Consider the following 21,842-nt stretch of genomic DNA (forward strand, 5'->3'; position numbering starts at 1 on the left):
AAATATTTTAGAAAATAAAGGATGCTTACAGTAAAAATCAGCATGTATATAAATTTCAAGGGATGTTATAACTCTCAACACATCTATCAATGTATTGTCAACAACAAAAAATAATGACGCAGAGCTGTACATACAATTTCCAGATGCGTCAGACCTTAAGATAAAAAAATATTTTTTTCACGTTTTTAATAACTAAACTTCTTTTATCAATAAAGGTATACTCCATTCTATCAACAAGGTATTTCTTTTAAATTGTTATGTAAATATTAAATACCTACATGTCAATATCATTTGTTGGTGTTGACGCTTATTAAATGTTAATTAGTCAACAAGCCAAATTTTGTTTAGATTAATACGATATTAACATTAAATATTTTTACCAAAAAAGTATTAAATTTTAGATCAAAATAGATTAACTTATTGTATTAAAACATAGCAAGATAATTATTTTTGAAAAGAAATTTAAGTGACTTACCTTAGAGCAATGGTATACAAAATTCTGCACATATATTTCTTCTTAATGTGCCATCAGCAAAACGACTTAAAAGCTCTTCATTAGTAACCATTTTGTTATTGTTATTAATGAATTTGTCCAATAAGGCTTCATAAAACATATTTAAACTTGCAAGATTATCAGTTTTTAATTTTTTTAAAACATCCTTGATACATTAAGTCGCTTGAGTCAAGTTCGACTTGAACTTTAGATTGTAACCAATAGCGGCAGAGCATTTTTTTTTTGGGAAAACCCATACTCTGCCGCTATTGGTTACAATGTAAAGTTCAAGTCGAACTTGACTCAAGTTCGCTTCTTGCATTCCACCCTAAAATTCAAAAACCCCTCAATTACGTCTTAAAGGAAATACGTTATTGATGAAACGGAGTATATTTGCAACCAATCAAATAACTGCTGCAAATGCTGCAAAGTATAGTTTACACTTTAACTTTTAAAAAAGTTTTATTTTTAAACGAATAAGATTGCTCTTTTTAATAGCGTGAACCAATTAGCTTATCCAATTTTCTCATATCCTGCCAAGTATAATTTACATTAGGAAGTTTTATGAAATATTTTCTCATATCCTACAAAGTATCGTTTACATTGACAAATTTTCTAAAACAATTTTTGCAACCTCTGCAAAGCGTAGTTTTCACTGTAAACTTATTCCTAAATATAGCAAAAATATAGAGATCGGCAATTTGCACTAAGCCGGCGTTAGACGTCATAATATCAATATATATATATATATTTATTATTTTACTCCGTCACTTGCAGCACTTGACGAGGTTAAATCCGCCCCTGGACTGAGATTTTAATTATATAATTTAAAAAAATTTAAAAATAAGATTTTTTTTGAGTTCATATCTAACGGAAACAAGGCTACTTATTTAACGATAGAATTAACCTACCTAACGGAAGTTTTACGCCGTATCTGCGCATGCATTACGCTTGCGCAGAACTGACTGTCTAATTTACGATCTACTTATTTAAGGGACTGTCACGGAGAAAACTGTCCGCGGAGTAAGTTGTCCGGTCGGACATTTTATTCCGGAGTAGAACGTCCTTGTTTGTCCTATCCGTCCGTCTAAGACAATTTACTCCGGAGCAAACTGTCCTACGTTGGAGTAAACCGTCCTACTTTTTGCGGATTATTTACTTTAGACCACTCAAGCAATGTGTTTTAGCGTTTGTTTAAACGATGATTTGAGAACTCGCGCATTATTCTGCGGCATAAAGAAAACTTTAACACTTTATATACTAAGCATAATATTAGTATAATTAACATAGTAATATTATGCGTCATGTAACTCATACAAATAAACCTGAAGCTTTTTAGTTCACAAGGTCATTTTTTACCGGTTTAAAAGTTTAAAAAAATAAAAAAAATGTTAACACTGACATGTTTAGAACTTTATATTTCGTTTAAGGTTTAAGTTAAAAACAGTAAAAAATAAAAATTATGTTTTTTATGTTATCTTGTTTGAAATTTATTCTAGATTCAGAATCAGAGCCGTAACCACAATTTTGAAATTAGGGGGCCCTAGGGTTCTTTTAAAGGAGGAAGAGGATAAAAAATTTGTTAAAATTATTTAACGTATATGTCTTTCCCTAATAATCATAATTTTAAAAATTTTTGGAGGGGCCAAGACTCCCCCGGTGGTTACGGCTCTGAGAATATATATATATATATATTTATATTATTAGAATATATATTTTCAATATTATAAGAATAATTGACTTTTTTTAAAGTGAAGTTTTTTCAGCTCCTATAGCAACGACAATTTAGACTATTGTGTTGTGTGAGTAACCAATGAGTTAAACCAAACAAGGTACTCTAGAAATCCCTTTGCTGAGCTGTTCTTAAATTATTTTTATTCGAATTTATTCCTTTTTTAAGCAGAAATTATTTAAAAAATTTATAAAAAATGTTAATTTGATAGTCTATGAGCCAGATAGTCAATTTCAAAGACTCATTTCCGTTAGAAAACGCTCAATTGAGTAAAATGACATGTCTATAAAGCTATATTGTGTATTAGTAAAATAAAATTGCTAAAACTTCCAAAACCAAACATAACACAAGTTCTATTGTAATTTATTTTGCATAATGGTGCAAAGCAAAAATAAGTAAAAAGAACATTTTTACTTAATTTTGAAAAAAGCCAAGCTACAAATTTGCTTATTTGAAATTAATTTAGTTTAAGAATAAAATAATTTATCTTCTTCATTTTTCAACACATGAGCATCAACCAATTTTAGTGTTTAACTATATCCTTACATTTATATATTTTCTTACTCGATATTTTGCTTATGTATATAAAAAGGGCGCACAAAAAAAAACCACACTAACATATCTTTTAGATATGTTAGATGTGGTTGTTTTTGTAAAAGATATTTTTTTTTAGATTTGACCAATAAAACACACACACACACACACACACACACACACACACACACACACACATATATATATATATATATATATACATATACATATTTATATACATATATATATATATATATATATATATATATATATGTGTGTGTGTGTGTGTGTGTGTGTGTGTGTGTGTGTGTGTGTGTGTGTGTGTGTGTGTGTGTGTGTGTGTGTTTTATTGCTTGAAGTAGTAAACAAAAAATATGGCGTAAAAACAAAAAAGATGGCTTTTTTGGAAAAACTGTTATAGGAAGAGTTTGACACAAGGTCTCAGTGCAAGTGCAGAAACAAGGACACTAAATTAATGACGACCCATGTTGATGATATGAAGAAGCTAAAGTTAAGGAAAGAAGATGCTCAAGATCATGTATATTGGAGAAACGGCATTATGAGAAACGTCCAACCCGTGCAAGCGCGGAAACAAGGACGCTAAAAAGATGATGATGATAGTTATTATAGTAAAATGGTTCAGAAAATCAAAACAAAAACTTAAATTGGATGTTTGAGCCCCTAAATGTGTTCTATGTAATAAATTTTTTTTTTTTGAATAAAAATTACTTTTAGGTGAAGCCTAGAGACCAATGAACATTTAAAATTTTGAAATAAAAAGTTTTTTTAAAAGTAGTTCAACATTGTCAACCACTCAAATTAAGCAATGGTAATGGTGCAGTTAAGCGGCGAAAAATCATTTATTTTTTTTACTTGAAAAAACTCTATGGTGGAGGAAATAAAAACAAAAGTAAAAGTAAGAACTAATACAAAAGGAAAATTAATGTATTTTCTGTGTGCGTTTTAAACAAATTTAAGCTGAAAAAAATCGCCTTAATAAAAAGTGTTTTAAAGTAGAATTTGTTGATTTAAAATATTTCTAAAAGCTAATTGAAAAAAAAAATATAGAAGTGACCAGAGATTTCACTTTCAATTATACATTTTTGATATTTATTAAAAATATCAGTTGTTAGGATATTATTACATTATTATAAATTATATTATTATAATTGTCTTTTAAAGTAGCTTATGTTTTTGTTATTCTTGCTGGCTTATTAACTATAGGAATAGCCAAAGAAGATCTTAGGAAAAGCCAGACTAAGGTCTTGGTGACCTACACAATTTTTTAAAAGAAGGAGGGTGAACAATCGCTTCACATTCAATTACTTGTAGACAAATACTTGCAATACTCTCTTTAGACAATTAATAGTGATTGTCTAAACTATTTCCTTGGGGACAAAATCTTGCAATACTCTCTTTAGACAATCAATAATGATTGCAAAACTATTTCCTTGGAAGACAAATTCCGCAAAAAGAATTTGCATAAAAGTTGAATTAAAAACTGTAGCGCTACACTGAAATGAGTTGTAACAAGAATTACAAATTGATAAATCAATAAAAACATTACACAAGTAGCATTTATAGCTGGTTTAGATGGCTATGCAACGTGTCGGTCGTGGAAGGCCAAGTGCTTCAACACTTGGCCTTCAAACTTTTGCCAGGAAGTCATATTGTTTCTGATGGTTGGGCTTCTTATGCTGGTTTAGATAACCTGCATAATGGCGTTTATTCCCATTCAGTTGTCATACATGAACGCAATTTTGTTAATCGACTTGATAACAAAGTACATACACAAAACATTGAAAACCTATGGATGCGTGTCAAGCATAAACTTCGACAACAGTTTGGTACACATGAAGATTCGTTTACATCGCATCTTCATGAATTTATCTGGCGACGAAGATATAAAGAATTTCCAACATTGTCAGCGTTTCTTTCTAGCATAGTCCATCAGTATCCTCTGTAATTGGTAAATAAAATGGCCATTCTCATAGCCAGATATGTTTTAAAAATATGTTGGCATGAGCAATACTCTTAATAACATATATTATTTAATTCTATGTTAATTTATAATAAATATTAGTAATTAAAATAAATATAGTTAAAAAATAAAAATAAAATTTTAAAATATATAAGCATAAATAATAAAAAAAAAATTGTAATAAAACTTTGTAATAAAAAATACAATAATAATAAAGTAATCAAAATAAATTAAAAAAACACATTAAATAAAATAACCACTTTGAAATTTATCTACTTTGCATTTTCTAAATATTATAAAATGTTTCAAGTCTCTGCCGACGACAGCGCATTAAGCTAAAAATTAAATTTATTTTACGCCGCTTAACTGTACCATTACCCACATAAGTAATATTTTATAATAATAAATTAATAATAATGATAAGAAATTATGCAAATTATAATATTAATTATAATTTGGATGGTGTTTGTTATTTTTATTTTTTTGCAACTTGTTTACATGAGAGACATTTCAGTACTTTCAAACACTTACATTTTTTCTGAACTAATACAAACACTTCTGGGTTGATTAAGTCTTTAATAACTGTAATGTCATGATTAAGTATTTCTGGATGCAGAAAATTATCATCCAGACAAAGCTCTTTTTCAGTTAATTTTTTACTGATATAGTGACTTTTATAAGAAAATAATTCCAAAATTTTTCTTTGTTCTAAAAATAGATTTTGATAAGTGATTTTCAAGGTAATTCTAGAGTAAGATAAAATAAAAATAACTGTTATGACTTAGAGAAAATTTTTTTCAAAATCTTAAAAAACTAAAAAAATTGTAGAGCAACAACTTTTTTTTAGAAAGTAATGATTACCAGGCAGCAAAATTATTTTTTTAAGACTGCTTTTAGAAGACTTTATAGTCTGATCAAAATTCTTCGGTTCATTTAAATTGCTTCCCAAAATAAATATTCAGCAAACAATTTTGTCAAAACTGAAGATTGCTAATATTGCAGGATTTTGTATTTTTTTATGCGGTTCGTCTCTCCAAGCTTTATCAACATGCCAGGTACACCAGAATTTAAGAGGAGTGCATAAAAATGCATCACAAAATGCTTCATAATATTGAGAAGCCATATCACTCATAATCCAAGTTGGACAGACATTACCAGAGTTCTCTTTAAGTTTACAAAAAAAAATTTTGTAAACTTAAAGAGAACAGCAGGTTGCCCTTCACCTCATTCATCAATCACTAAAATTGTGGTAAGAAGTAGAATCGATGCATATATCATTTTTTCTAAACTGTTGTATCATGTTCTTTTGGTGTTTTGTTTGAATTATAATTACAAAGTCTTTATATTCAAATGTACTTAACACATCTGGTTCTCCCTGTAGTTTATAATGTAATACTGAATTTTAGATAAAATAAGAGACCTTTTCGTCTCTTATTTCATCTAAAATTCATTCTTTGCTTATACCTATTTGCAATTTTCTAGCAATTTCTCTTCTCTGACCAGTTGATAAAGAAATATGTTGTATTTCATTACGATGCTCATAATGAGAATAACAAATATGAGCTGTAACTATCCTATCTACGCTTTGAATAATTTTAGGTGTTGATGTGCAATTTTTCTCAATTTTTCTAGTTCCTATGTATATATACACTAGGGTGTCCCAAAAAACAACATTTTTGAAAAATATATGCAGAGACCCCTTTAATGTGTTCTATCTAATACAAAAACACTAGATTTAAAATTTTTTTGAATAAAAAATATTTTAAGGGGTCCCTCAAGACATATATCAAGATATTTAATGGATCCCTAATATTTTCAAAAAAAAAAATTTTTTTAAATATGTCAACCTGGTACTCAAATGAAGCAAAATTATATAAAAATTTCAAAAATAATATAGATTTCAAATATAGAATTGTTATTTTTGGTTTTATTATATGAAAAATTACAATTTTTAACAAAAAACAAAAAAATGCATTTTTTATGTATTTTTATGACAATTTTGATAAATAAGTTAAAATTTTTCCAAATTAAATATTATTTTTAAAATTTTTATATAATTTTGCTACATTTAAGTACCAGGTTGACATACTTTTAAAAAACTTTTTTTTTGAAAATATTAGGGACCATTAAATATTCGAGGGTCTTGAGGGACCCCTTAAAATATTTTTTATTCAAAAAAATTTTAAATCTAGTGTTTTTGTATTAGATAAAACACATTAAGGGGATCTCTGCATATATTTTTCAAAAATGTTGTTTTTTGGGACACCCTAATATACACACATATATTTATATATATATACATTATATATATATATATATATATATATATATATATATATATATATATATATATATATATGTATATAAATATATATTAAGAATAGTCTTTGTGCAGATTTTTGACACGCGCTACATCTAGTTATATGTATATATAACTAGATATATATATATATATATATATATATATATAAATATATATATATATATATATATCACTATATAATAATACGCTACTTAATCCTGCTGTTAGTCTTTCAGTGTCAAAGTGCACTTCGTGCGCTTTGACACTGAAATTTTTAGAGAGTTAAAAGCGCAAAAAAAATACTGAAGGTAACTTTGATTATAGAAATGGATGACAAAAAAAACTTTCTTAGATATAGAAAAAAGCTTTTTTTTAATATTTAGTTACCCAAGTATTTTTACATTTGTATATTTTGAACTATTTGAATAATTAGGTAAAATATCTAAGCGAAAAAATATCACCAAGGATGTTATAGAAATAAATAAAAAAAAATTTTTCTTAGTTTTTTTTAATATTTACTTACCTGTTTGTATTAATTTTCTTTTTAAATTATTTAATTATAATCTTTTTGTTTTAAGTTTTTTGTGTTGTGCTGCATTTGTTAGTTGAGTAAGCTTTTTTTTAATACATTGCTTTAAGTTTTTTTTTTACACTGCTTTAAGTTTTTTATTCTGGAATTTAATATTAATGTTTTGTCTGTAATTTTCATTTAATTAATTGTGTAAAACAGTTAATTAAATAAAAAGTTAATTGAATTTTGAATATTTATTAAATAAGGTTGTATAATTCGATGTGAAGAAGTTATTGTTAAACAACACCATCCAACAAGTGGATTCGTGGTGGATGTACCTGTTTAAGTGTACAGGAAGTGATCAACAAATATGATATGATATGATTATGGGTATGGATTTAATAAAGACATGCGGCAGACTAAAAATTAGGATTAAATTGCTCAACTGTGACAAATATTATACTTATTTTTAAGAACTTGATTTTTGACTATTATGACAGGTTTGTTTTTTCTTTATGATGTATATATCATTATTACTGTAATAATGATATATACATCATAAATTAAGAATAATAAAACTCTTATGAATAATTCTTATTCATAAGAGTCTTATTATTATTAACTCCTAAATTTAGTTATTATTATTATTTAATAATAATATTTACTACAGTAATAATAATATATACTACAGTAATAATAGTATTGTAATATTATTACATATTAATATAAACATAAAAAACCAAAAACTATAAAAAAATAAACTATGCATGTTTATTTTTTTTATAGTTTTTGGTTTTTTATGTTTGACACAAATTCCTTTTTTAGTCTCCACTTTTTTCTCCAGTTTTAATAAGATTTTATATTTGATTTTTATTTTTATTCTTTAGAAAATTTAAAAAGTACTTTAAAATTTTATATAGGCATTTTGTACGTGTGTCATCAACAAAATGTGCTCTTTTTGGGTGCATTCCACCAAAATTGTTTTATTTGTTTTAATTGTTTAACATGTAAAATGAAATTTTTAAAAATCACTTTTAAAAAAGTTTCTGGATAAAAGAATACATATACATTGTACTGTGGTTAGTTTATTTAGTTATTGCAATGGTGCTGTGTAAGTGTTAAGAAATTAATAATAATAATAATTTGATTTTATGTTTTTACATGATTAGTTATTGTTTATTATATATATTTTTAATAATCATTAAAGAGGCATCATTGACATTGCATTGTTTACATGTCAGTTGAAAATTTCACTCATCAATTTTGTAAAAGATTCTAAATAAAATAAAATGTTTATACTCTTGTACTCTTAATTGGCTATTTAGTTAAATACTATGCTATATTAATCATATACTATATTATATTACTATATTAATCTATATACTATATATATATTAATCTATAATACTATGCTATGTTAATCGTGTACTCTTAATTGGCTATTTTATTATAATACTATGCTATATTTAATTGTATGATTTCAAAGTATGATTTAGTATTGATAATTATTTCTTTATGATGTATAAGAGTGGCATTTTATTGGAGAAATTTCCCACAACTTTATAAGTTAAACCATTTATTTATTTTTTGTTTTTATACTAAATGTTGGTGTGAATGAAAACCATCTAGACTTTTATCATGATTTCCACTTTTATCATGATTTTGGTTTCCATTCACATTAAGTGTAGTTGTGTTGATTTTCAGCACAGGGCAACAGCTAGTAGTCAATCAACAGTACAATGTATAAACTTTTTCTTTTATGTAAAATCTTTTACAAAAGTGATGATCATAATTTTCAACTTACATATCAACAAGCCATGTCAATGATGTCCCTTTAAGGATAAAAAAGTATATAATAAACAATAATTAAAACTATACTTAATGTAAATGGAAACCATTTACATTAAATATAGTATATTTAAAGCGCTAAATTCAATCAAAATGTAAATTGAACATGCTAAGTATGATAAAAATGTAACTTTTATGTGCTAAATTCAATAGAAGTGTTAAATTTAATCAAAAAGTAACTGTAATTTAAATTATATGTGCAAAGTATTACAATAAATAACAATATTTAAATGTGGTGGAATATTTAAATAAATTTAAAATTAATTTTTAAAAATAATTGACTCTTTACTTAATTAATTGTTTTACACAAATAATTAAATAAAGATTACAGTAAAAAACATTAGTAATAAATTCCAGAATATACATTTTTTTCAGTGGTGTGTTAAAAAAAAAAGACAGCTAACTCTATATAACAAACAAATGTAGCACAACACAACAAAGTTACAAAAAACAATGTAAAAAAAACAACATTCTTTTCAAAAATATCAAATTGTATTATTAAAAAAAATAATAATACAAACAGGTAAAAATTAAAAAAGACTGTCTAAGAAAGGCTTTTTCATTTATTTCTATAATCTAAGTTCTCTTCTGTGATATTTCAACTAATTATTAAAAAGTGCAATATTTCCTAATATAAATTCTCTTAGGTAGCATTTTCCCACTTGGAACTTTCTAAAAATCTTAGTGTCAAAAAAATAATATTATTTACATGTTTATTAAAATTCATTTCTGAAACATTTGTGTATATCACATCTTCATCATTACCAGCCATCTATTACAGCATAATTCAGCTAAAGTATTAGGCGACATACCATAATCTGAAATTTCTTCTGTTGCTGGCTTTAACAACAGCACCTCTTTAAATCGTTTCATAAAATCTTGAGGAGGAAAGGTATTAATAGATTTGGGCAACAACTTTGGAGAATCAAACCATATTACCTCTTACTCAACAGCTAATTTTATTTCCTGAAATTTGTGAAGCGTTAATAAATGTTGAACACTTTCATAGCTAAAATATCCTAAACTGCGATCTATAAAATGAAACCCAACAGAAATTTTATTTCGGAGAGACAGTTCATTTGACCATTTCATTAACTGATATTTTGGTGGCAAACTCTTTAGAGAAAAGACAGCTTCAATATTCTCAACAAAAATATGGCTTGTTTTGATAGAGTAATCTTCAATCAATTTCATATCTTGTTTATACGATTCAAATGCATCTTTGCAATTGTAATTTCTAATCATATTTTGATTAAGCTTTCTTTTATTTAGAGATAAGTATCCAAAAGCCTGAAAGAGATTTTAATAAAAGTTTATTAATGAAAAGATAAATTTTTATTTGTTTATAATATACAAATTATATCTTTATAATGTACTATATTACATCTTTCTAATATGCAGGGATGCGGAGTCCCAAAAAGGACTCCGGATTTGAAAGTCACAAAAAGATTACTTTATCCTAGCTTTTGGTATCCAGGAGCTCTAAAAATATAAATAAGTATATGGACTACTAATATGAAAAAAAATTATGACTTTTAAGTTAGAGGAACAATCGTTTTTTGAGCCCAGAGTCCTTAGGTATAATGGCGGCAAGGACTCCGGGACTCCAGGACTCCGGTCTTAAAAACAATAAGTTTCAAGTCATTAAATCTCATGAATTTTTTTTATTATAGCAGATAATAAGTCAATAAACATGTTTAGAGCTTTCGGACACTACAGACTCGGAAAAAGTAGAGATATAAAGCTGGAGTCCTTTTGGGACTCCGCATCCCTGCTAATATGTATAATACAGATATATGTGTATATTATATATACTATAGATATATATTATATACATATTATATGTATATATATGTATGTTAGTATATACATATATATATATATATATATATATATATATATATATATATATATATATATATATATATATATATATATATATATATGTTAGTATATACATATATATGTATGTTAGTATATACATATATATGTATATATACATATATATATATAGTATATACATATATAGAATAGTTGAAGCTTATTTTCGATTTGGTTTTAATTATACTCAATTGATATATTAACGAGTTTATTGATGTCGAAGTTTTGGTTGTACTTCTGTGGTGAAATTAATGTCCAGGATATAGTCTTTTTATTTTCTATTCAATTTTATTTTTAAGTTATTCATTTATCTATGCACCTGCCAAATTTCGTTGAAAAATATTATGTAGCAGTCACCCTATTTCTTGCTGCACTTTTGTTACCTAATTTACATTTTCCCTGATGTCAGCGCGGGAGACAGAGGGGTCTATTGATTATTTTTATATATATATTTTTTATATATAACATTCATATTACTAATATTATTAGCAATATTTAACTTATGTCATAAATTGATATTATAAACCTAGATACTTTATAGTGAAAATATGATTAAAAAATTTGTAAATTTAAAAGAAAGTGTTTAATTAAAACGATTTTCAGTAAATCATAAAATAAGACTTAAATTTATATTTCATTTAGAAACAAAAATTTTGTCAAAATGGAGAAAGAAAATAAAGATTTCACATAGTATTTCATATCATATTCATAATATAAATTAGATATGAATCAAATTAGTTATGAATCATATCTAATTTCTAAGTTTGACTGTTGTCTTTATTTAACAAGGAATGCCTTTAGATTATAATTTATAACTAATAAATAAGTTATTTTCATATAAATTTATTTGACTGTTTTTAAATTATTATTTGGCCACTATCAAAACCTTTATGTATAACTTAAATATTTCTTTCGCTGTTTTGGTTACTCAAAGTTGTGAAATGGCGTCAGCCAACAACATCAGTTAGTTATTTTCTTTTTTCAATAGCTCAGTAGTTATTTTTATTATACATAATATATACATATATATATATATATATATATATATATATATATATATATATATATATATATATATATATATATATTTCTATTTATAGATTTCTATATTTTTCAACATATAACTAATTAATACATCATTACAAATATAAACTTCAAGTAAATGTTTTAATTTAAAATTGCAAAGACATTAAATCCTCCTCTCGACTTAAAATCCTATCTAAGATACGTCGATGACAGCCATGCTAGATTTTCAAACATCCAAGAAGCAGAGAAATTCAAAATAATTTTAAATAAACAACACCCTGCAATACAATACACAATTGAGACAGAAAACCATAAAAAAACTCTGAATTTCCTAGATATAACAATAATAAATAACAGCAAAGGTAAGTATGAGTTTAAAGTCTACAGAAAAGAAGCCATTACAAATATTCAAATAAAACCGCACTCGAATCACGACCCCAAAATTTTATGCGCAATATTCAAAGGTTATGTTCACAGGGCATACTCCATATGCAGTGTTACACATTTAAAAAATTAGATAAACTTTCTTATTCAAGTTTTTAATGAAAATGGGTACACCGAAAGCCAACTAAAGAGTATTGCAAATCAAATTAGGAAAAAACGCTACGTAAAGAACAATAGAATTCAATCCGAGAACAATGCTTTCCCAACAGTATCATTACCGTGGATACCTTCACTATCACCAAAGTTAAGGAAAATATTTCGAAAAGTTGGCTATAGAGTAGTTTTTAAATCAAATCCTAATTTAAGAACAATATTAACATGTAAAAACAAATCTAGATTGCCCCTAAATAGCCAGCCTGGTACATATTTAGTTGAATGCAATTGCTCGAAAAAATATGTTGGAGAAACAAAATTACAAATTAAAACAAGAATTCAACAACATCAAAAAAGTTTAAATGATGGCAAACATCATCAGTCAGCAATTGCAACACATAGCAAGTTTTGCTCTGAAAAAATAAATTGGGAGAAAATTAAAACTCTTAAAGTTGAAACAAAAAAATTCGACCGTAAAGTACGAGAAGCACTTGAAATACAGAGGCACCAATGTTTCCCATCGAATGGCGGAATAAATCTAGATAATGGGCAGTTTGTTAAAACTAAATTTTGGACTCCATTTTTTATATTCTTGCATAACGAAAAAAGAAGCCATTCAACTGCTGACGTCAGTTAAAAAATTTTTATAAAACTGTTTTTTAACGTTCAAAAATTTTGTAACATTTTACGAGCTGATGATGCTGGTATCCATAATCCAGTGAAAATTTCTCAAAATAAATTATTATTTGTATTAAGAGAATTCGTATTGTTTGATGTTTTCTTATTAATATAACATACACTCTTATACACGATGTCTACACTGAAATCATATATATATATATATATATATATATATATATATATATATATATATATATATATATATATATATATATATATATATATATATATGTATATATTAATGGAAGGAGACTTGTAGAAGGAGACTTTAGTGTCACTGTCGTCTATTCCTGCTGGTAAGGTTTATATATTCTTACTTTTCAATATGATTATAATTGCTAAATAATCGTGAGGTTGTCTTGTGTATTGTTTTTCTTATTCTTTAGTATCATCATCATCCATTACTGTTGATAAGTTTTATATATTATTATTTTTCAGGATGGTTTTAATTATAAAATAATTGTAAGGTTGTTTTGTGTATTGTCTTTTTATTTTTTAGTATCATCCTCATCCATTACTGTTGTTAAGGTTTATATATATATATATATATATATATATATATATATATATATATATATATATATATATATATATATATTGGATATATATATACCCGGATTTTTTTGGGTTTTTTTAAAAATAGCTTTTTTTGCTAAGAAAATGAAAGACATAATACCTATTTTGCATTCAAACTTTGAATTTTTTTTTAAACATTTAATTTTTTCAAAATAATAATTAAAAACACATGGTAATAGTTATATTTATTTATTGAAAAGAGCTTATACAAGGAAAATTTAATAAATTGAAGAACTGTAAATAAAATTCTCCTTACATAATTTTACTTTGTTTGATTATTACAATAATTTTCAATTCTTGTCAGCTTTTCAGATGTTTTTAACAGATTTCCAGTTAAACACTTCCTCTGGGATCATCAAGAATAAACTAAAACAAATTTAAATTACACTTAAATAATAGAAATAGAATTTTTATCAGAATTTAGATGGTTATCCTGGAGTTAAAAACGATTTTTTCTACTACTTACCTACTTATTGATCAGATTCAATATTATCACAGGAACTGCTGTCAGCAGCTGAACTATTGTGAAATGATCTGTAAATCTTCACGTTTCATTGCCTTATCTGCACCAAGACGATTCCTGATCTTCGACCAGACAAATGCAAAAGTTGAAAACCATCTCTCAATTGAGGCTGAGCTAGCAGTACAGGAGTGTAGAGAAGCTAGAAAGCTGCAGAAATTGGCAGAAACCTCTTTATCCCTGATTTGAGATATAGTAATCTTTCCTTTCATGATGTTCCACCATTCTGATGGAGAGATAACCTTTAGTGATTCTGAGAACATTTGCTTGGGGAGCACCTCCCTGTCCTTCAAGTTAAACTTGTATAGTAAACCCAAGAAATCAGGGTTCCTGTCCTCTAACCATTGTTCTGCACTGTTTTCATTATCATTATCAATGAAGCTTATGTAATCATCTACATAGCGATGGTCAGTTATATAGGCCAAAATATGAAAGGGTTGTACAGCATCTTGAAATCTCTTCTTTATTGCATCATAGTATATGGATAGCTCTTCATCCTTTATCAATGAATACCAGATATGAACTGCGTCAGAGAGATGACAAGAATCACTCTGCATCTTGTCTATGGCAATCCCCAATTTTTTCATTTGACTAAGAAGATGACTTGCCTCACGTTTGATGGCTATATTTTAAATTATTCTTCCAATATTGGCTGGAAAATCTTCCATCTTCTCTCCATAGATCTCCAGGTAGAAGTTATAATTTTTCTGGTATGTCTCAATGCAGGCAACTTGAGAGTTCCAGCGTGTTTCATTTGGCAGCTGAGGCATACATCCACCTTTTTCCTTTAACAAACCATGGGCCATATGCACATTTCTAAAAAATTTCTGAACTTCCGCAACCTGTTTTAGAATTGTTGAAAAAGAATTGCAAATGTCTTTCTGTAGCAAATTCATATAACGGGTGATTACTAAAAATCTGGACAAAATTGCTTACATCATATTTCTATATGCAACTAATACTTATTTTTTCAAACAATTTTTAAAATGTTGCAAATTTATTCTTCTTTTGAAATATATATTAACTTTTATATAAGTATTTTAAATTTAGTATTAAAAATGACGTCAAACGAATAGCTCCAGAGAAAAAGTGTGTACAAGTTTTATCAAGAAAATTCAGATAAACCTAAATCATTCACTGTTTCTCATTTTGAAGCAGAAAACTTATCAAGATTGACTATATATGGAATTATTAAACGTGTAGAAGAAGATAAACCATTTGAAAGGCAAACTGGTAGTGGTAGAAAGCCGAAAATAATGACTAAGCGCGCCATCAGTCAACTTACCAAGCTTTTTGACCATAAAAGTGGCATTTCTCAGCGTATAGCTTCAAAAAAGTTCAAATGTTCTCAGTCACTTATTTCTAAGACATTAAAAACCAAAACATCAATAAAAAAAAGAAAACAAATGAAGATTTGAACTGAGAGCCAGAGAGCAAAAAACCGACGTTTGTGTGGTCAACTTTATAAAAATTATAAAGATTTTATTTGGGTTCTTGATGAGGAGTCTTATTTTACTATTTCAAACAGCCAAATTAATGGTAATGATAATTTCTATTCAAGTAACATCGAATTAACACCAAACAATGTTAAATTCAAAGAAAAAAAGAAATTTGAAGAAAAATTATTGGTTTACGTGGTCATTTCACCTTTTGGCCTATCAACTCCATACATTGTACAGTCTGGAACAGCTATTAAGCAGCATATTTATGTTAATGAATGTTTGACTAAAAAACTATTACCACACATCAAACAGCTTTCAAAAAATACCAAATACATATTCTGACCTGATCTAGCAAGTGCCCATTACTCAAACAAAGCTGTCAAGTTTTTGAATGAAAATGGCATAAAGTTTGTAACAAAAAGTGAAAACCCTCCAAATATGCCTGAATGTCGTTGTATTGAGGATTTTTGGTCTTGTATCAAAGGAGATGTTTACAAAAATGGTTGGCAGGCAGAGAATTTGGATCAATTACGCTCTAGAATAATTTACTGTTTTAAGAAATTTGACAAAGAGCTGGTACAACGCTTGGCAGAGTCTCCTAGCAGAAGACTCAACACAATAAGAAGACAAGGTTTTGTTGAATTAAGATAAACGTTTTTATGAAAATTAGAATAAATTGGCTATTTTATTCTTTTTAAAACAATAAAATAGGTCTTCTAAATTAAAAGTTATTTAATTTTTAGTTTTGTCCAGATTTATAGTAATCACCTGTTAGTGTGCATTACAGCCATATGTTAACATATCAGGATACTCTTGTTTGATCAGCTCTTTCATTTTCTTCATCTTAGATTCATTGTCAGTGCAGACAGCAAATACAAACTTATTATAATCATTTTTTATGCTAACTATAGCTTCATTGATGATTTTGAAGCAGTATTCTGCAGTTTTTTTTCCTGATCCTGAGTCAACTATGTTGTACAGATAACTCTTTTTTCCATCATAAAATGAGTGAGCAATTATTGGGTCATTCTGAATACTAGACCATCCATCTTGACAAATTACCAACGTGTCTTTGGTTTCCAGTTCATTCTTTATCCCAGCTGACAGATCATCATAGACTTCATTTAATAGATCTCCACCCAGTTTCTTTCGGCTTGGTGGGACATACCCAGGACAAAGAAGAGAGCAAAGTTTCTGAAACTCACAATTTTCCACTGAATTAAAAGACATGTTAGAGCTGAAAAAAAACCGGGCAACCTGCTTGTCAATGGCATCTTTCTGATCATTTGATGTTCTAACTACAAAGTTATTTAAGTTACTACTTTTAAACCTTTTTGCTGGTGTGGAGCTGGACATAATAGATCCTTCGGAAATTGAAGTATCTGACTCATTTGACAAGAGGCTAATATTGCTCATTGAGCTTCCAGGTCTTGGTTCTTGTTCATCAGTGTCCTTCTTTCTCTCTTTACACTTCTCCAAATGAATACGAACTCTTTCAATTTTTCCACTAATCTTCTCTGAACAATGGTCACACTGAACACTATTTTTGTCCCCTTCTATCTCACTGACCTCCTTCCACTCCCATCATTTCTTCCTTCCACTTCCAAATGGCATTCTTATAAAGATTTTTTTCTGAAAAATACACATTGCATCGAAATATGCAAGTTAAATATACTTAATGCTACACTAGGGTGGCTCTTAAAACAACATTTTTGAAAAAAACCTCTTCCTACCCCTTTATTTTGTTCTATATAATACTAAAACACTAGGTTTAAAATTATTTTTAAACAAAAAATTATTTTAGGGGTAGCTCAAGACCCTTAAAAATTTGACTGGTCCCTAAAATTTTGAAAATAAAAGTTCTTCTAAAGTATGTCAACCTGGTACTCAAAAGAAGCCAAATTATATAAAAACTTAAAAACAGTAATCACTTTACAAAAAAAGCATGTTTAAAAAAACTATTTTTTTAAAACTTGAAAATAATGACTTTTTTTATTTTCAGCTTAAAAACAATAATTTTCATGCATTTATTTAAGAAAAAAGTTATTTTTTTTTGCAAATTGATATCTTTAAAGTTTTAATATAATTTCGCTTCTTTTGAGTACCAGGTTGACATACTTTAGAAGAACTTTTATTTTCAAAATTTTAGGGACCAGTCAAATTTTTAAGGGTCTTGAGCTACCCCTAAACTAATTTATTGTTCAAAAAAATTTTAAACCTAGTGTTTTAGTATTTTATAGAACAAAGTAAAGGGGTAGGAACAGGTTTTTTTCAAAAATGTTGTTTTAAGAGCCACCCTATGCTACACAAATAATAATACTGTTTGAATAAAAGTTTCTTGAGTAATTTGTAAGATAGAACACAGGCCTGACTTTGATATGGTTGATGAAAGCCACTGAGATCACTGAAAGTATATTGTAAAAAATACTAAAACTATTTTTTCAGAAATATTTCAAAAAAATCATGTCTTTTAAACATTTCGATTCTTATTAAATACTATATTCTGATCATATCCATATCCTCTTTTCAATAATAATTACCTTTTAATTAGTCATAATTATGTTTAAATGTTTTTTGAAATAAATAAATCACAGAAAAAAACCAAGCAAAGAAAATCCTTTAAATAAAATATTATTTTGAAAAACCCCCCAAAAAAAACCCGGGTTTTTTTGGGTGGGTTTTTTAATGCCAACCCTGTATATGTATGTATGTATGCATATATATTGTTAATTACAAATAATTTTAAGTATGGTTTCAGTTATTAAATAATTGCACAGTTATGTTGTGTATTACGTTTTTTATTTTTTAGTATCAACTTCATTGGTTATAATGGGTGAGGTTTTTATATTTTTATTTTCATATATGATTTTAATTTCTAAATTATTATAAGGTTTTGCTATATTATTTAATTTTTTCATATAAAGTTTTTCATAGAACATTTTTTTATCATATAAGTCTATTGCCTAAATAATGCAGCAAGTGTTGTGACTTGTTAAATTTTTTGATAGACGGCTCTGGCTTACCTTCACGTGGTGTCTATCGTTAAAAATGATTAAAACATAGTTTCATTTCTGAAATTAATCATTTTAATCATTCACTAAAAGCCAAGACAAAAATATATTATATTATCTTTAAAATAGTTATACTTTATTTTATAACATTTTATTTATTATTTATTTTAAAACAGGAAGTTTGTTTGTTAACCAAACAAAATGGCTAGCTTGTTAACTATACTGTATGGTCCTTACTTCTGTTAATATAATAATCACATGAAAGACTTTATTATAGGTTTTTGCTATACTTGGTTAGAAAGATGACTTGTTTTTTACAGCTAATTGACTTATAGCCCCACAATAGTAGTTGTATAATTTTTTTAGTAATATATATCCAATTAAATAATAATTTTTGGTTAGAAGTGGAAGGGCCGTTAGAATGCCCCTTTCTTATGACATATTTGGATACGCCCTCCCTTATACTCCACTCTCTTATGACCATGGATGCACCACTAATGTATCTTTTAATCTATTGGAATATGTTTTTTACTTCTTTGTTATTGTACTTTAAATATTCAATCAGATATTTCAAGAATTTAAACATTTTTTGATATTATAGTACTAAAACATCATCAACTGTGAGTTTTACATTCATCTCCCATATTTTGTGGTTGTCTGGTATAAATTTATTTTTTAATTTATTTCCAATTATTCCAATTAAAATAATTTATTTTTTAAATTTATTGTTCAAATTTTGAAAATAATAATTTTTTTTTAGGTTGGGTGGAGAGGTGGGTGGTGGGTAGGTGGTGGGCATATGCCCCTTCTGTAATAAAAACACCACTTTCATATGTAAGATTGTATAACATAATTTTATATTGTGTACTAATTTTTCTCATTTTAGTAAAGATATAAGTATTTATAAAATCAAGTCGTTTTTGATGCTAGGGTGTATCAAACCATCGCCACCACACCCACCTCTATTGCTATCATACACCTCTCGTATATTTTGGTGGTTTACTATAAATTTAAAACAACTTTTTTGTATATTTATATTGCTTATGTCTTTAAAAATAACATTTTTTTTAAAAAAGTGTTCAGTTTTATACGGGCGAGGTGGTGGTTTGCTTCCCCCTCTGTCCATCCGATACACCCGGTGGTTAGAGTTTAACATACATATATATACATATATATATAGATAATTATTAATGATAATAATTATACTATAATTTAGTTATTTTTTATTTATTCATTTTATATATGAAATTATAGTATAGTTAGATTATACTATAATTTATAGTATAATCTAATATTTATCGTAATAAATATTAGATTTAATACATTATATACATAGTAATTATATACATAGTAATATTACTACTATTAATAATGCTACTAATATATACTAATATTAATTACTAATTACAAATAAAAAAATTTACCATTGAAATGTATTATTCTGCAAATTTTCAGTACTAGCCCGAGAAGAGCCTAGAACACAAATAAAAGATAGATATATATGTATATACAGTCGACTCTCGATATCTCGAACACTAAGGGGACCGGAAAAAAAGTTCGAGATATCGAGAGTTCGAGATATCAAGAAAAGGGTTGAAAATAAATAAAATTGCCCGACTTTCATTAAAACAAGTTATTTTTCTGACAAAAATCATTAACAACAAAAACTACAACTTTTGGAAAAAATCTGTTATCTGATATTGCTTTAAATTATCCATCTTTTCCATCTTCATTAAATCCTAAAGTTTTAGTGCTAGGGATTGTATTTCATTTTCGTATTTTGAGCTGTATAGCGAAGCATTTTGAGTTGTTTCAAAAGCAATTTCTAATTGAATATCAGATGGGCGTGGCAGGGCTTCGACGTCAATAGCTTCGTCAACACTATCTTCAACTTCATTATCGTCGTTTTCAAAATTAGGGTCTAAAATCTGAGCAATGGTTTCAGCATCAGTAGCAAGTGAACCGGTGGTTACTACATCGCAATCTAAACCAATGTAAGATTCCGCTGAGAGATCTTCTTGGACGGCACGAGGATCTAACTCTTGCAAACGGTTAAGTTCTTCTGTCAAAAATTTAAAAGAATGATCATCATCAGCTTCTTCAATACTCTTGTTTGTTTTGCTGATACCAGCTATTTTAAAGCAGTTGATGACAGTCTCCTTCGACACAGCATTCCACGAAGAAACAAGATCTTTCATTGCTTGAAGTATAGAAATTTTTGGCATGGGTTCGTTATTATCGACAGCCTTGATACACAAACGCACAATTTTGTGACGATAATGAGCTTTAAGACTTCGTATTACGCCTTGATCCAAGGCTGAAGGACAGATGTGGTGTTAGGGGGGAAAAATATTAGGTTGATGTTGCTTAGCCCTTCAATGTGTGGGTGGGCAGAACAGTTATTCACCAGGAGTGCTACTTTCCTGTCTTGAGCACGAAAAAATGAGTCAAGTTTCATTACCTATTCTGTAAAAAGGTCTCCGGTCATCCAACTTTTTAGCTGATTTTTATATGTGCAAGGAAGTTGTTTAATGTGCTTAAAACACCGTGGGTTTTTAGATTTTCCAATAACAAACATAGGTAATTTTTCTCCCGTTGCACTCCCAGCTGCTATGCCTGTTAGTCTGACTTTACTATTTTTTCCCTCAAAACATTTTTCTCGTGATAAATGGTATGTTTTGTTTGGTAGGCACTGGTAAAATAGTCCAAACTCATCGGCATTGAAAATGTTTTCAAGCTTGTAATTCAAAAGCAATGTTGGAAGTGT

General features: G+C 27.4%; 1 protein-coding gene and 1 long non-coding RNA gene across 2 annotated transcripts in view; both read right to left on the reverse strand.

Annotated features, from left to right (window-relative positions):
- The window catches only part of LOC136088533 (uncharacterized), a 33,706-nt gene extending 32,999 nt beyond the window's left edge, over positions 1 to 707 (reverse strand). Inside the window, exon 1 of the long non-coding RNA XR_010642242.1 lies at positions 476 to 707. This is a non-coding gene — a long non-coding RNA (uncharacterized LOC136088533). The remainder of the gene's footprint in view (positions 1 to 475) is intronic.
- Positions 708 to 20,591: 19,884 nt separating this feature from the next.
- Positions 20,592 to 21,842, reverse strand: part of LOC136088534 (uncharacterized) — a 1,697-nt gene continuing 446 nt past the window's right edge. The window contains exon 2 of the mRNA XM_065812405.1: positions 20,592 to 21,842. This exon is cut by the window's right edge and continues 79 nt beyond it. Within this exon, the coding sequence (XP_065668477.1) occupies positions 20,815 to 21,300 (486 nt within the window). The 5' untranslated portion in view covers positions 21,301 to 21,842 and the 3' untranslated portion in view covers positions 20,592 to 20,814.

The sequence above is a fragment of the Hydra vulgaris genome, chromosome 12 (assembly GCF_038396675.1).
Source record: "Hydra vulgaris chromosome 12, alternate assembly HydraT2T_AEP".
Lineage (NCBI taxonomy): Eukaryota > Metazoa > Cnidaria > Hydrozoa > Anthoathecata > Hydridae > Hydra > Hydra vulgaris.